Raw genomic sequence first — 17303 nt, 5'->3', positions numbered from 1 at the left:
GGCCAATTCCATTTTCAGCTTTTTTAATACAGTGAACCCTCTCTTATTTGAGAGGCGATGGGACTGTCGAATAAGAGGGGTTTTCAAATTACAGAGGTTGAAAGTGCATGAAAGGTCCATACAAGACAAGAAAGAGACAGAACATTTAGTATGCAGCCTTAACTGTTGCTATAGGAAACTGCGAACAGAATCGCTAATTTGAGCATACATCTTTCAATAACCATGGCAACACCATACTCAAATAAGAGAGATACAGATTTCAGAGGTTTTCCAAATTAGAGCAACAAAAATGTACTGGAAATCAAGGGACTGAGCAAAATGTTCAAATAAGAGAGGTTTTTCAAATTGCAGAGGTGTCAAATAAGAGAGGGTTCACTGCATATAAGTTTCAACTGAGCTGTGTGACACATCACCAGCCTTTGCCAGCCCTTTTCCGCCTGTACGCACTACACAGCTCTACCCGTTAGTCTATTTTCGTGAACTTTTGACGAAAAAAAAAAAACAGTAGCTGTAATCCTATCGGCAAGTGTATAGTGGAAATGTCCCCTCGTACAGCAAAGTTGTACAAGGACCAGTACAGTTTGTGGATTGCATGAACAATAGGGAGAGGGTTTCGGCAAAATGACGCAGTAAGAGCATTTCAGGTTTCAAAAGACTACACATTTCAACGTTTCAAACTAGTTTTCAGTCTCCAAACTGTCTCTTCTACACATCTACACAACAACTTTTCAACACTACACAGTTAAGGCATTGAATTTTTAATAAATACTAGAACAAGAATCCATGACCAAAACCCGTCTAAAAGCCATGCACGAACAACAAGTATGCCCCATCTTCATACAATTTTCAACAACGTGCGTAGTCTTCCCTATTTTTCCGGCATTATTTCCCTAACAAACCGAGAAAAAGTACCGTTTCGAGAAGTTGTTTCGTCGTTTCGTCAATTACGTGCCTTTCGTGCATCAAAATAGAAAGCCTTTCCCTTTGCTCGCTGTGTCCCATAAATCAGACTCTAATTAGTTCGGATACGTGTGCGAAGATGTGAGATTGATTTTCTTTTACAACGCTATTTCGTCGGATCATGTCCGCATGGCTGCACGAATATGCTCGTAATGGCATTAAAAAGGAAATTCCAACCTTCTGCACTGGAATGATCTCATTTGCTCCTGCGCACTTACACACACACGAACAAAAAAAGGTTACCATGAGGTAGAATAGCTATTAAACCTAGCAACTTTTTAAAACTTTACCATAGAGAATTAGCTTGGGCAAATGGGAGAATACGGCGCAAAGGATGCAAAGCCTTAAACCCCGACATTAACAGAAGCGTCATTTTCCAAACAGGAATCGTGCTTTATGTGAAAAACGAAAAAATATGATTTTATGAGGGTGGGAACCACATCATTTTATGAGCAACGTTTTGTAACGCATTTTGTTAAACCATTATCCGCAACTTTAGATTATTTTTTTTATGTATCACTCAACGTTTAAAAGAAATCTGTAAAAATGCATTGCTATTGCTACACATAAATTATCCACTCGTCTGTCTTCATTTCTTTCTTATGAATAATCTCACGTAAATAACTTACCCGCATAGCTTTTTTCCTGCTGAAAACATCTTCAGAGAAAAAGCCCTATGGATAGATTTTATGAAGGCACTTCAACTTACACCAGCTGCATGAGAAGGCACAATTCTGTCACTCTTCACCATTAGATGCCCACACGTGGGCTTTGCTATGAACCACTTTCATAAATTTGACACCTTTCTTTCTAGTACAGCCAAAAATACAGTCGAAAAACGTCCTACTTATTTCGTGAGCACTGGAAACGCTAATGTTATGTAAATAGTTCCCTCTTTGTTGCATCACCACAGATAACAACTTTATTTTTACCCAGTGTTCTTAAAAATTAATATGCCTCCTTGTTGCACACGGTTTGCTGTTGTAGATAATGTAATGGCAGAATAGCTTGTTCTGTTGCGGTTCTAGGAAAAAGAAGGTACATATCTCACATATCGTACAAATGGGTTCTATTTCCTGGAAGTTTTCAAAACACACAGTCACAACGGAAAATTATCCTTGGAAAAATAAAGAGACAGTAAAACAAATCTGCAGATGTGTGCGATGTACTGAACGAACAACTCTCTCTCCGACTGCAGTCAACCCAGTATCCTCCACCACCAAGTATTAGTGTCAATTTATCACACACAAAGCAGAATTCCACGCCAACTACCTTGCGCTACCCAAAACTCAAAATCCATTCTCCTTTTCTGTATTGTCACGGGACCAAACATATTACACACTTTCATCTGTGTGCGCTTTGCGTTATTTTGGAGCGATTCTGTAAACACATTTAGAGTGGCGTGTTTATATAATTTACTTTGAAATTCATCACAACTGACTGTTTGAGCTTTCCTTATTCCAAATTGACAAAATTTCGCAGTGGATAAAATAGTAATTGTTTTGTATGGTCTCGTGAAACTCGTTTGGTGAATACAATTGGCCGGAAATTCTTTTGGGTTAAAGATTTGAAGAAAATAATAGCGTGTGTTGTCGTTTGGAATTTGCAAACAATGTTTAGAGTAAATTGCAAACAAACGCACAATGTGTTGCAAAAACTCAACAATATTTGAAAGTGAAAGTGCGAATAATTGAATTTGTAAAGCTCATTCAGTTGAGTGAATGCGTCATGAACAGCGACGAGTATAATGGTAAATATTTTAACAACACTTCTTTTCTGGTATGTATCAAACTATGCCCTTTTTGTTTAAAAAAATTGTTCAGCGAAATATTTTGAAATCGATTGATTTCATTTAATAAAACATCAATTTCCCACATTCCAACCAGATTGATTCTGCTCAAATACCGACGTTCACTGATACCATTTCCAATTATTTTCTATGCGTATGGGTTTCAAGCAAAGAGTGGAAATTGATTTCGTCCATCTGGAGGAAACTTTACAAATTCTTGCAATAATTGAAATGCCACCGGCAAGTCACACCAAGCTCGTACTCGTCTGTTTTGTTTGCAATCATTCATTGTTTTTCTATCCATCTCCAAACACACCAACACCCTTGTCCAGAAGGTGGTTACGTCGTGTCAGCGGATGAACGGAAGTGAGTAACACATAAACTTTCGCTTCCCAATTTAGCGATACTTTATTGTGACGAGCCATGTCGACGACGGTCGTTCAACATGATGTGCAAATAAGTCTACAGGTATAAGCACTCACACATGCATACACAGAATGAAGTATTCATGTCTTCAACTTTTACAATGTGCCTTTGGATAGCAATAGTTCTTGTTGTTAATCGCTTTAGTCTAGGTTTAGAACAAAGCTGATCATTAATTCAAAATCATATCAAATATGTTACGAAATATTTCTTTCTTGTTACATTAATTTTTTTTTAAACAACCGTGTTGGTTATTCGTAAAAAACATTATTTATAAATTTATTTTGAACTACAAGCAAAATTTGTTATATGGTTCAATGTTAACCAGATATGATAATATTACTTGTGAGAACAGATAATAGGCCCGATTATTAAACCCAAACGGAAATGACACAAGACAAGTTCGTCAAGACAAACGGAAAATAGACATGCATTTTGAAACCGTTCTTGTCATAGACAAGTTTCGTTAAATTTTTTCTTTCGTTAAAGCTGTGTCAAAGCCTTTATCGATGTGTCAAAATGTTCAAAATCAAAATAAAACAAACGTAAACAAGTTTAATTAAGATACATACGTTTTGCAAGCTAACAACAATCCTTGTTTTAAACATCGAAATGATTTTCTCCCACTTCGTAAGTGACGATAGCAGCAGTGAAGAAGAAACAACGGTAGATCTGGCAAAACAGCGCCGGCTGCTTCGAAGTGTTTTCGACCCGTTACAGCTTTCTAACCAAGTGTGAGTTAAGCATGCGGCTCATTTGTGCAAACCGTTTTAAACATGTGTGGTTGTTCTTTTCAGATTTAAGAAAAATTTTCGTGTGTCGAAGGAAATTTTCCTTGACATTCTGGCGGAGATCGAGCCCAAGTTCCCACCGGTTAAGGGAAAGGAGCTTAAGCCAAATGAAATTTTGGCTGCTGCTCTGCGATTTTTAGCTGAAGGCAGCTACCAAAATGGAACAGGAAATGATTACAAAATAGCTATTTCCCAGCCTACTTTCTCGGTAGCCTTTGCAAAGTGCTTGAATATAATCGAAGAAACTCTTGGGAACAAATGGATCTCTTTAGCGATGGAACCAAATGAGCAACAAGATGCACGACGATACTTCTTCTCAAAAAGTGGCATCCCTGGTGTAGTGATGTGTGTTGATGGAACACACATAAAAATTATTGCACCAGTGGACGATTACGATCAGCATTATAACCGGAAGGGCTATTACAGCCTAAACGCGATGATTGTAAGTAAAGCTTTAAGTTTTTTTGTCTTATGTTGTGTACTTCAATATTATTTTTCTTCGTACCGGTAGATTTGTGACCATCTCATGAAAATTCGGTATGTGAATGCCAAATTCGGAGGAGCCAATCACGATTCACATATTTGGAATGTAAGTGGAATGGACAACTTGTTCGAAACAAAACATCGAAGCGGAGAAACTGCATTCAAGCTACTAGGTAATACATTAACCATCCTATGAGCATGTTTATGTAAATACAGTGAACCCTCTCTTATTTGACACCTCTCATTTACATTTTTGTTTTTTCTTACATTTTTGTTCCTTTAATTTGGAAAACCTCTGAAATCTGTGTCCCTCTTATTTGTGTATGGTGTTGCCATGGTTATTGAAAGATGTGTGCTCAAATTGGCGATTCTGTTCGTAGTTTCCTATAGCAACAGTTAAGGCTGCATACTAAATGTTCTGTCTCTTTCTTGTTTGGATGGACCTTTCATTCACTTTTCACCTCTGTAATTTGAAAACCCCTCTTATTCGACAGTCCCATCGCCTCTCAAATAAGAGAGGGTTCACTGTAATCTTTTAACTTCTCACAGGTGATGCTGGATACCCGTCAAAACCATGGTTAATAACACCAAAACGTAATCCTGCTCCAAACACACCAGAAGCTGCCTTTAATAAAAACCATTCTTTAGGTAGAGAAATAGTGGAGCGTACGATCGGGTTGCTCAAAAATAGATTTAGGTGTTTGTTAGGTGCTCGACAGTTGCACTACACCCCGTTAAAAGCAACTCAAATAACGAACGTATGTTGCATCTTACACAACATATTGTATTGCGTATGGATTGGAAGAGCTAAGCTCAGATGAATAAAAGGCAACGCAACTAAGCTAGTGGTCAAGTTCATTTATTTTTTTAAGTCCATCACATAAGTTCACAAAACATCACATCAAGTCCATCACAAAAAGAGTTAATTCATCACAGTTCGCATAATTCACTTAATAAGTACATTAAACGCTAACTAACAACTAAAATCTTATCACAACAACTAAACAACTAAAATCAAAAATCGGATTTGCGTTCAGCAGCCTCTTTTAACAAAACTGTGATATTTTCCAATATCACAACTGCCCTATTCAACGCGGCTGTGGACTCCTTTTGAGCTTGAATATTTTCCTTCATGAGGTCAAGAAGCTCCTGATTTTGACGCAACACCGCTTCCGTGTTCTGTCGCTTCTGACTTCGTTTTCTCTTTGCTTTTTCCGTTACAGTACTCTGCTCATTGTTTGGCGCCTCGCTGCCGTTGTTTGGCTGATCTATGTTGTTGTTGTTGTTGTTGTTGTTGTTGTTGTTGTTGTTGTTGTTGTTGTTGTTGTTGTTGTTGTTGTTGTTGTTGTTGTTGTTGTTGTTGTTGTTGTTGTTGTTGTTGTTGTTGTTGTTGTTGTTGTTGTTGTTGTTGTTGTTGTTGTTGTTGTTGTTGTTGTTGTTGTTGTTGTTGTTGTTGTTGTTGTTGTTGTTGTTGTTGTTGTTGTTGTTGTTGTTGTTGTTGTTGTTGTTGTTGTTGTTGTTGTTGTTGTTGTTGTTGTTGTTGTTGTTGTTGTTGTTGTTGTTGTTGTTGTTGTTGTTGTTGTTGTTGTTGTTGTTGTTGTTGTTGTTGTTGTTGTTGTTGTTGTTGTTGTTGTTGTTGTTGTTGTTGTTGTTGTTGTTGTTGTTGTTGTTGTTGTTGTTGTTGTTGTTGTTGTTGTTGTTGTTGTTGTTGTTGTTGTTGTTGTTGTTGTTGTTGTTGTTGTTGTTGTTGTTGTTGTTGTTGTTGTTGTTGTTGTTGTTGTTGTTGTTGTTGTTGTTGTTGTTGTTGTTGTTGTTGTTGTTGTTGTTGTTGTTGTTGTTGTTGTTGTTGTTGTTGTTGTTGTTGTTGTTGTTGTTGTTGTTGTTGTTGTTGTTGTTGTTGTTGTTGTTGTTGTTGTCAATCAAATTTCCAAAAGAGCGGCCTGCGTTCTCTTCTATTGTAGCTTTCAAATTAGTTAAATCGGCCACTCTTTCTTCTACGTCGTTCAATGGCCTTTGCTGGAACGGACCGCCACCAGTGGCCAACAAAGATGCTTTATTCACACGTAATTTTTTTTTTACCGCACATTTGTAATCGAACCACACCTGTAAAACAAACAGCGAACATTAAAAGCAAAATGTAAATATGTTGTGTTGCTCTTTTAATCTTACCCGCTTCCACGTTGCACCCGTTCTTATCGGCGGTCCCAGGGCGTTAAGGTGCTCAGCCATTTCCTCCCTGAAAGCGGTCTGGTCACCTTTGTACATCCCTCTGGCGATGTCAGGGACCTTTTCCAACTCATCTACCATTTGTTGGTAGTGGGTTCGCGATGTCCGGGCGTCCTTGTTATTCCTAAAAGTGTATACAGTATTAGATGTGTTAATAACATTTGCTTATGCTGTTGGTTGTTGAAGAAGTTGCTAACTGAAGAAGTAGCTGGGATCCATTGCTGTCGAACGTAAACCGGGTGCGCATGCCCTTCAGCTGTCGACTATCATCGAACAACAGCAGAGGAAGGAAATACCAGCAGCTTCTTAAGCCGTAACAGCAGCATGTTACCAGTATATTCAGGATATCGCCATTTGTATGGATATGGCGGTATACATATTTTTGTTTAAAATAATAAAATTTGATTATTTCTGAAATAAAATACTTACATTTTGTCGTGAAAGCAACAGCAACAACTCTGACCGACACAACACAAACAACAAACAATCTGAGATTGGCACCTTTCCGTGGCAAAAAGCTGACGGAAAGCAGTTTGACAGTTTTGGATTTCCGTTTGTGTTTCATAATAGATATCTTGGCAGTGTGCTTGTGAGTTTGTGTTTCGTCAAATTTTTTTTTCCAACACACAACACAAACGGATGTCATAATACAAATCTTCCGATTTTGACAAGTTGTCTTTACAATTTGTGTTTAATAATCGGGCCTAATATAATAAAATGTGAGAACAGATTGTGTTCTAAAGATATTATTCTCTTTTCTTAACGGAATAAGAACATTTGAAGAAAATTGTTAATTATTATTAACGACCGATTCGATCGCAAGGTGTTGTTCCCAGTAATTATCGATAAAGGGCGACACGGCCCGCGTTTAGTGTGGTCAACGTTCAACGCAGATCGGGCCGAGTATTCCCGAACGCTTACGATCGGAGCTGCAGGAGAGAACAAAGTTCATTCTTTCTCCCAACCCCGAGACAAGCGACGGATTTCTAGCTTCGCAAATAAAAATATCGATGCTTAAAAAACGCTTGATTTGATAAAAACAATTTACTTGGGCTGAAAGAAAGAATCCTGTTGCAGTGTGCAACAAAAATATTCATGGAAAATTTAGAACGGCTAGCTCGTAAATAGTTTAAAAGTAACATTCCTTTGTTTTTTTTGGAGCTGGGGTATGAAAACCAACAACAGTCTTGAAAAGAAAGCTCTGATAATGTGCATTTTAAATTTGATAAACATTCCTAGCACTCTTTGTTACACCAGAGGGGGGGTACCAGCACTCTTTGTTACAAGGTTGTTTCGACCTTGCTTCGGTCCGGTAACATTCAAACGTAGTCCAAACGCTGACTCAGTTACAGCCAAATGCATTATCCTGTGAGCCATCACCAAAGCAGATTATACCAATCTCATCAATCTTCAGAGTTCTTTGCTTTTGGCCCTCTTTCTTTCTTTCTTTCTCTCACATCTGAAAGAATTATACATGCTGTTGTTCAACTATCGTTTAATAAATTTCACAATGTTTTTGAATAATAGGGTATGATGTATTTTTTTTTCATTTCTTCATCTTTCTTCTGATAAACAATTTCATTGAAACGGGCGATCGATGTTTATCCTTTTGTAAATAGGTGTTACACGCAGCTTAAATAGAGTCTGTTCAGGTTCTAAAAGTAAACATACTTTTGAATTTTTGTGACATTCCATTGCAAGTTTGAACGTTCTATTTGCACAAAAGCTGTTTTTTATATTGTCAAAAGATCATTTAACTTTATTTTACTTACAACTGGTACATTGTTTGCCTTTTACATTTCAAAAACTGCTGCCATTACTGCCATGTCGTTAGCTTACAACCGAGTCGCAAAGTTCGCTTGGCCATACCAATGTAACATTCCTTAGCTGGAAGAAACGTAATGAAGATTTCTTCAGGTTTATCCTAAAAAAACTCAAACGAAACGTGCATGACTCAGAAGCTACCATTTTAGGTTCAAGGTTTAGTGATCCTTATTTTGCGTTATGATTGCTGCGTTAGTTTTGCACCTGAGCATCTTAATGTTGAGGATAATTTAGTTTATTCCCTTTGCTTGCTTCAAGCAGCACTTCAACGTTTTTGGTGTTACGTATCGCTGGCTTTGTCGATTTTTTACTTACCCAAGACGCATTATTTGACAGTCCAGCCGAGTTTCAACTCCAGATAGAAAAATTTAGAAAAAGTTTCCCACTCCAAGTATAATTAAAGTATAATTACCAAATAAATGAATCGGTCTCAGCTGCTACACGACAAAATGCCTCGTTTGGGCCAGTTTTTTTTCCAGGTAAAGTTTGCCGCATTGACACTCCCCGGCAAGAAAGTCAATTTTCGAAATTGATGTCCTCCGAACGTAAAGCTTTCCACCTGGCAAAAGTCTCATGGTTTCCGATGCCGTTACTGGATCGGGAGTGTCAATGCGATCGATAATCAGATAAGTGAACCTATTTAATTACCACCCGGGATCCGATATAATAACTCAATCGGATCGGATCATGAACCGGTTGCAAACAGCTTTTTGCAAAGATTTTCAGAGAAGCTTACGTAAGGCCGTGGTAATGCGAACTGGAAGTTGTCACTTCAAGCACTCTTCACGATAATCGTTTAGTTAGTGCTTTTTTATGCGAAACTTATTCATTTCCACAGTGCATCTCAACAGTTTCTCGCTTCATAAAAGTGAGCATAATATTCAATGTTCAACATCTTTAGAACGCTCGTTCTTATCTCACTTGGAGCACTTCACGATGGGTGAAGCTGTTACTGGTACGTAACGAGTCACACGTACCGTTCAATCGCGATCCATTGCGAAAGGGAAGACCCAAAAAAGAACACATAAAATCTCGGGAAACCACACTATCAAAATCATTCTGCGGTGTAACTTGAGCGACGTGAGGTTTCGCGGCTGAAGCTAAATTTCCATACCAAACGAAAGCGGTATTCGATGCGAAGCAGTCGCAGTCTCATACAGTACAATAAAGTGGCAGTGGCATAGAGTGGTGGAACACATTCACTAAATATTGCTTATTCTGTCTAGACACAGTGGTAATCTTGGGAGGAGAAATTGAAATTCTTTCCCTAAACCGATCGGGCAGATCCGGTATTTCACGGCGAAAAACTTCAACCAACAAAAAAGAGACAGCCATATTACCTTCTGCGCCATTAACACGACGCTTGAGCACTTGAGAAGTTTTGAGTTTCTTATTTGTTTTGTTGCTGTTCATTCGCGTCACTATATTGCTGTCAACAAGCACGAGGGATTGGTTTCACACAAAATCAAAGCGGGTTCATTCCACTGGCAAGGGTTAAAGGATGCGTCGATAAAGCAAAGTTAAAAAAATCAGAATGGAAAACCAGGGAATCGGTGTTTCTATTTAACAAAAACTCAAATGGTAAAATGTAATACAAAACAACTTTAAAACCTCTCAAAGACCCTATTTTCAATGATGGATGAAATTGATTCATTGCCACGCTTTTTCTATTCAGAAGTTGGTCTCAGGTTTCTTTTAAAAGCCATAATGACAATAAAGATCATTCCGTCAGTAAAAAAATATCGAATCGCGTGAACTTCCATCACGTAGTGGTTTCATGAGAAAAATGTGTCGACAAAGCTGTGATGATACCAATAGCGACAGATAAACGGAATTGTTCGATAAATATAAGCACGTACCTTTCGCTAAGACGCAGCCATATTCCACCTTTTGAGCGGGTCTAGGGTAGTAAGAAGGGACCAAGAAATTTTATGCCATCTTTATAAAACCTTATTTATGGTCTATAGTAGTAAAGAACGGAAGCAAAAACAAACAAAAAACAACACAATGTGTATTGCTTCAGTAGGTTTAATCATTGGTACTCAAAAGCGCGTTGTTTTTGTTGATTTTTAACGGCCAGTCATTTTATCCGCGTGACTGGAATGTTCCACCATCCCAATTCATCTCGCTTTTGTTGAAGCGGCACTTGTTGAAACTACCCCTTGCCATAAACACTCGCGCGGGATCGCCGAAGTGAACACCGTTCTGGTGGTTCTAGAAAACCAAGAAACGAAGATGACAAGCACAGTTATTCGTCGCTCAAAATATGCCTTGAAGTTTCTCTAGCTTTTTGAGCTGTGTTTTTCTTCAGAGTGAGAAAAATTTCATTGACTTATCCTAAGAACATTCGCTGAAACAATATATCAATAACAATCGTGGTATATTATCGTTCAATACACTTTGATAAATAGTAGCGTGATAGGCGGTGTTTACGATTTTTGTTATTGTTGCGTCTTGACAGCTAGGGCTACTTTCATCCAGCATATTGTGTACGTATTTTCACTGGGTGAAGCGTTAGCGTTGCGTTTTGAATTGTGGATGTATTAGTGTTAGGTCCATTAGGCTAAGAACAAAATTGTCAACCATTGTCGATAAAGGATTCGGAATATACTGACGCGTACGCCAAACGGTCACCTTAAAACCTGAACAATTTTCACTGCACTTTAAACTCAAAATATCACACCGTAGGGCTTATCAGGAACAGGCGGAATTTGCTTTGAATCGCGATTCAAAAACGAAGGAAAATTGTGAAAACTAAAGCTCGTTAATACACTGGGGTGTAAAATGCATGAGCCGCAATGGTCGCGAGGATTTTGTTTTGACGGCAGATGCTTCCATCTCACGTGGAACAAATTGTTAATGAACATTGAATATGATTTTCAATCTCAATTTCAAAAAGTGGTACATTTTTTAAGCACGTAAAAGCAATAAAGTTATATTGTTCAAATATTGTACAGTAGTTCAGTTTGACAACGCGTACTACGAAATTGTGATGGAGACGCCCAGTACTTTGTGCCAAATACTTTTTATTTCACATGGAGACGCATAGTTGTTGTTATATTTTTTTGCAAAATAATTTACATACAAAAGCTACATGCAAAACTGCAAACGAACAACGCTTTCCAAAGGAATGCTTCTTTATGCAAACTACCACTATTCAATACACAACCTCACTAGCATGCGGTTTTGCCTTCATTTTTCTGTATTTCCTGCTGCTAACCACAAATTGTCAATTAAAGTAACACCAACCGCGTTGTACACTTGTGACAGCATAACACCGATGTACGCTGATCACAATACAATTGACAAAAAAAAACAAGACCCCCAACCATATCGATCAGACGACGATGCGATGGGTACACGAACAAAATCAAAAATCCCAAAGGATGCTTTAATTCGGATAGGTTTAATCACAACTACTACCACAGGCATTGCGGACCACATTTTCCATTAAAGATTCATAAGTCTTTTATTTCCTGTTGGTTAAGTGTGATTTTGTTACAATAATGCGATGACACGTGTGAGAAAAACAAATAATATTAAATAAATTTTAAAGGGTTATAGTTTTTTTTATTGTTTTTGAAACAAATTCCAAAACAAACGTTTATGCTATTTTTTTCCTTTTTATAAAACAATATTCCAGCTTAAATTATAAATGTATACTTTAAATGAAGTAATAAAAACCCTTTTGATATCATAACCTTATTTGAACATCATCAACTACCAAAAACGTCAGCAATAACATAATTAAGTCAGCTCTATACGGCTTGATAACTTGTCACATGTGAAAAGTGTTACCTGTCTAATACAATTACCGTAACATCTCTGTTTACCCGCACAAACGCTCCTACCAACAATCAAAACGTTTCCCAATAAATTTTCCCAGTATGCTCACACACACTCACACCTCCAACTAAACACAGCTGAAAGTAGTCAACCAAATTATGAGATAATCGCCTTCCAACTTCCGGTGAACAATGACGCCTGCACCCTTGCAGCCGTTTGCCGAACCTTTTCGTCGCAGAGATATTAACAATGAGGACGACTGGCATAATGGCGTAACATTTCCATGCTCAACAAAACACTCCCTGCTGGTTGTAGCGTGACCGTGTCACTGCTTCGTTTTCCCGACCAAAAGCTCATTTTGAGTGCCGGAAGAAGCGTGAGTATTTGAGTGATATTTCTCCTTTTCACTATCAGTCACTCACACATATACGCTTGCGTGTCTTCCGTTCACGGTCAGGCATGTGGAACTCACGTTCTGTCTGAACTTTTCCCACTAACAACCAACTAAAGTGTAACTTACGCGTCACAAGCGAGACAGAACACGTTTGTTTACGTTTCCGGAAAGGTTAGTGCTCTTCTGAGTTGTTCGCTTTTTTCTCTCTTTCCATCTCATTCTTTCCTTGTCTTTCACACATTGTGCTGTTTACTGGAAGGAAAGAAGAAAAGATTTTGAATAACAGCATGGCACTCTGTTTGTTTTTCATTTTTCGATGTTATTGTTACAAACCTATAAACCGGAAAAAATGGAACAGAAATTAAAAAAAAACGTGTTTGTTTGTTTCTTTGGAATTTCATAAGTTTTAAGTGATAAGTGTTCTAATATCGAGTGTTATTTTGGTTGTTTCTTTCATTTTTTAAGCCTACAGTAAATGTTAAACTTACTTCTCAAGAACTATTTCATATGAAATTGATACACTTTATCGCCAGCACTGTGATAAGATTTTTTAGCATAAAAAAACATGACTCGATTATGTACACATGTCATGCAGCTAATCAGATCGGTACCATGTAACAGCAGCCTACGGCCAACTTTTCCAATCTAATTATCGATAGTTTCGACCGAAGTTTCTTATCAAACCCCACACATGCCGCAAACCTGAACCGAGCTCATTGGCCTCTATCAACCGTTCGTATCATAAAATTCGTGACGGTGACATAAAAAAACTAAAAACAGCATTATTAACTTGTATGCACACCACTACCATCATTTTGCCATCAGCAAAATATCCTATCAACGCTTAGCGCAAGCTCAACATCACATTATGTCAACTAAAGGGAACGCGTAGCGCTAGATTATGCTGCTTCTGTGATCCGATGAGCGATATTTTCCACCACAACAACTCATGAGATACGACTCGGAGTAGGGAAAGAGGGCATAATGCCTGTCCACCAACACTGTGTAAACTGTGCCCAGCATCAACACAGGCCACCCCGTCGAGTGAGCGTTGTTCAGAAGGCCTCTTACGGCTAAAACGCTCTGTCCACGCCATGATACAGCTTTATACGTTTGTACTGGCACTACTATACGCACGTGACTGACCCTTCATGAAAAGCTCTCTTTTGTCTCGGTCGCTCTCATCCCACCCAAGTCCCAGTGAGTTAGCATGAAACATTTCAAACCAAACCGACGATGCTTTTATGTGATTTTTAACGCTACAAAACCATTCCCTCATAAAGTGCAAACCGTTTTGCTATTCCCGAAAACCCACCCAGACCACCAACACTTGCCATGTGTGAAAAGTCTTTATCTAAGCGGGCACAAACTGTGACCCACATAAGTCATCCAGTGACCATTTCAGGTATGATTTGGCGTCTGTGTAATGCATGCCATAAAATAAACAAGATGTACGCGTTCAGTGGCGCAGATAAGTTTTCGCAAAAGTGCCCATGCATGGTACAACTTTTGGTCCTGCACCGGGTCTGTGTTTACTACGGAAGTAAAGCATAGAAACAGGACTGGAGGGCAAACAGTTTGGCCTTTTCATTGCACGTTTCCGAATCGTAATGCTGTAAGTTTGTAGTTCTGTTTGTTTGTTTGCTTTTCGTTCATACTTGTATCGATGTCGTGAATGTGTGTGTTGTTATGTGTCTTGGTATGTGTGTTTGAAGAAGTTGGTTTACACTCCGTACACGTACAGCAAAAAATGGAAATAAAACACACAAAAATGGCAACTGGTAATAAAACAACCGGAAGAACCATCGGCTTGTGTCTGTCTGCCTGTCTACGTTTGGGAAACTTACCCACACGTTGACGATACTGTACACAAGCACAACAAACCTTTGGAACGTTCGATTTGCTCTCGTAATGCTGAAACGCAACGACGCACATCCTGTCGTATGGAGCGATGATGGGCGAAGTTTTAAGATGGTCTCGTTCTTCGTCGGTTTTGGCGACTTAGTTGGAATATTGGGAAAGTTTGGTTCTTAACCGGTTTGTTGCAAGTAAGGATGTTGTGTTTAGTACACGTGAAGAACAACTCATAGCGTTTTCATTGTAAGAGTCCACCAAATTCGAAATCATTTCATGAAAAAGATTCTCAAAGAAAACAAACATCGGTTTTCGGAAAGCTTACTGTAAAATTCAAGTTCTCTAACCACCCAAAAGTTGTCCCACTTTAGGAAAACTTAAATTTTCTGGCTCTTTTCGTCAATAATCGTTTACAAGAGCAGCACTGTCAATGTTATCGCCACCCAGCACGTGGATCGCTTCCTCCATTTTTACGATCTCGACTGACGGTGGCTGGCCATCATCATGGGTCGTAAAGTATAAACAGAACCAGCACAAACAAACATGCCACCGATTGAACGACATCGACAATCAACCCAGCGTTGATCGTCCTCCTTTTCATTGTACGTACCTTTTGGGTCATAAAGTCGCAACGACGTGCAGTGCATGAGCTCGATTCGCTTTGGGTTCGCTTTCATCAATGAGTAAGATGTAAACGAAACACAACACGCCACAGACACGCTCTAGCCTGAATTTGACTACCAACAGGGCGTGGGGTGTTGCGTTTGATTGCTTCGCTCGTTCGTAGTGGAGTGTAAATAGCTCACACACCAACTACAACACAAACGGAAGCCAGAACTTGCCACAGAAGGGACACAAACTCAAACGCACTATCTATTTCCAACAATCCGTCTGTACCGCGCTGGGATTGATTATCAATACCGTGGAGATGTTCAACCAGTTTGCAGATAAAGCACTTAACCGCCGACATCGCGCAGCACCTGTTTGGGGCTTACGATGCATAAATGATTGCGGATGAAATTATTAAACCAACTTTGCAGGTACTTCGCTAACAAACGCATCAACTCTCTGATTGTTCACGTGCAGCCAAGGGGGTTTTGATCAATTATTTAAACAACATCCAAGCAAAGGCGGGCAGAATGTTTGATCTGCTTGATGGTCAGCAGCCATCGATATTGTGCAGCGAAGTGCTCAGAGCGTAAGTCGGTACAATTAACAATAATCAAACAGAATCGATTGGGAACATTACGTTTACTGTCTGACTGTCGAAGAAGATTCAGTGTTTCATGTGAAGATTTGTGATTTTGAATGATATGGAATAAAAATTATTTTTTGAATGCATCAAATTTATATTATTCATTGACATTTTGTTAAAGCTTAACATAAATATTTCTTACGACTAACTCTTAACAGTTATATCCATGTCAAACCGCATGACCCATCCTCATAAAATTTTAACTGCAATAGCTTGAAATCCATTCCACACCAACGCTTTTTTTAAATTGTTTGTAAATTTGATTTATTTTCCGGTACTGCTCATGCTATCCTCAAACAAATTGAGGTATTCCTAATTGACCACTGATATTTGCGCTAGACAACCTACCGTCGATGACCGATTACTCAGCAAATATTGGCGCAGAGTGATTGTAAACGTCCAGGAACGTAGAGAGCTTATGCATGTCCAAATATTGCTCTGCAGCTAAAGTTCGGAAGCAAGTCGGACCATATTCGCCTACACCAATACCTTTGATGCGTAGATCAAACAAGATAAGTTGAACTTGAACTTTATTTCCTTCATGATACACAGACTAGCACAGGATAGGTTCCACGCTTCTGTCATTAACTAGCCTCCAAAAGATACTCCTAAGCAAAGCAAGCGTAATAATTTCACAGCGTGTTTTTATTCTATGGGTAGCTCTAAGCAAATGCCCTTACTTTCACGTGCTTCCTACTGATGGGGATGCCGTACTCCTTTGAAACTGCCTCATTTTACGTTGCCAGTGTGGGACTACAAGATGTTCAAAAATAAATGTCTAATATTTTCCCCCTTGTGCGGAAAAGAAACAAAATGAACGACTGAAGTAATCGTTTGATTTCTTCCGAGCAATCACTTGCGATGATATTGAATTACCGGTGCGCTCAAATGTGCCACGTGCCTTACATCTGTCTGCTCAGCGAGATGTTGGGTACCAGAAGAGGAGAGAGTGATTTTTTTTACAAAAGAAGCATAATTGGTTAAAATGCAATTCATGGCCATGAGGATTTAATTCATAATTTTGTGTACAATAATTCGTAAATAATATCCAAATTAAAACCATTATATTGAACATAGCAGTTGTTCCAGTTTCCTTAAAAACCATTATTTGATTTCATATATTTCACCAACTTTTGAGCCACACAGTTGGTGTATCTTGAGTTGTGGGTTTACTGCATCAACACTAACCGAGTTTACCAACGCATGTAATTATATTTGCCACTGTCAACTATTGCAAGTGGGCAAAAGCAAAACCTTGAACTGCTCCTTGTCAACATCAGTAAACTGCGCGCTACTCGGTCTGTGTCGGACCAAGTGTACACACCAAACAGCCTCAATAAATGGCAAGCCGAGGTGCACACGAAACGTAACGTTCGCTTTGCTGCCGGCAAAGGCACCAGTGGCTGCAACCAAAGAAGATTGTTTTTTTTATCTAATTTTGTTTCCAGTTTGGCGTTGCCTTGACTTGACGCTTCACGAACATCGGCCTACTCGGGTTGAACGCAGCATTTCCGCTGG

General features: G+C 38.8%; 3 protein-coding genes across 3 annotated transcripts; 1 reads left to right on the top strand and 2 right to left on the bottom strand.

The window, feature by feature from the left end:
* The first annotated feature begins 3558 nt into the window (after positions 1-3558).
* LOC133392672 (putative nuclease HARBI1) lies at positions 3559-5267 on the top strand. The gene is made up of 4 exons (XM_061653057.1): positions 3559-3906; positions 3970-4405; positions 4475-4619; positions 4996-5267. Exons 1-4 carry the CDS (start codon positions 3785-3787, stop codon positions 5265-5267), a joined length of 975 nt encoding a protein of 324 aa, XP_061509041.1. The 5' UTR covers positions 3559-3784.
* Positions 5268-6016: 749 nt separating this feature from the next.
* On the bottom strand, positions 6017-6358 carry LOC133392738 (ataxin-8; the record flags this gene model as incomplete). The annotated part of the gene is made up of 1 exon (XM_061653679.1): positions 6017-6358. A coding segment is annotated over one exon (342 nt), but the record flags the coding sequence as incomplete, so codon positions are not given.
* Positions 6359-6360: 2 nt separating this feature from the next.
* Positions 6361-6878, bottom strand: LOC133392671 (uncharacterized; the record flags this gene model as incomplete). Its single annotated transcript, XM_061653050.1, has 2 exons — positions 6616-6878; positions 6361-6549 (listed from the first exon to the last, which is right to left on the bottom strand). Coding segments are annotated over exons 1-2 (327 nt in total), but the record flags the coding sequence as incomplete, so codon positions are not given.
* Between the last annotated feature and the right edge of the window lie 10425 nt (positions 6879-17303).

Source organism: Anopheles gambiae, chromosome 3 (genome assembly GCF_943734735.2).
Source record: "Anopheles gambiae chromosome 3, idAnoGambNW_F1_1, whole genome shotgun sequence".
Lineage (NCBI taxonomy): Eukaryota > Metazoa > Arthropoda > Insecta > Diptera > Culicidae > Anopheles > Anopheles gambiae.
The sequence above is the reverse complement of the archived record's forward strand: the minus strand, read 5'-3'. Positions and strand labels throughout refer to the sequence as shown.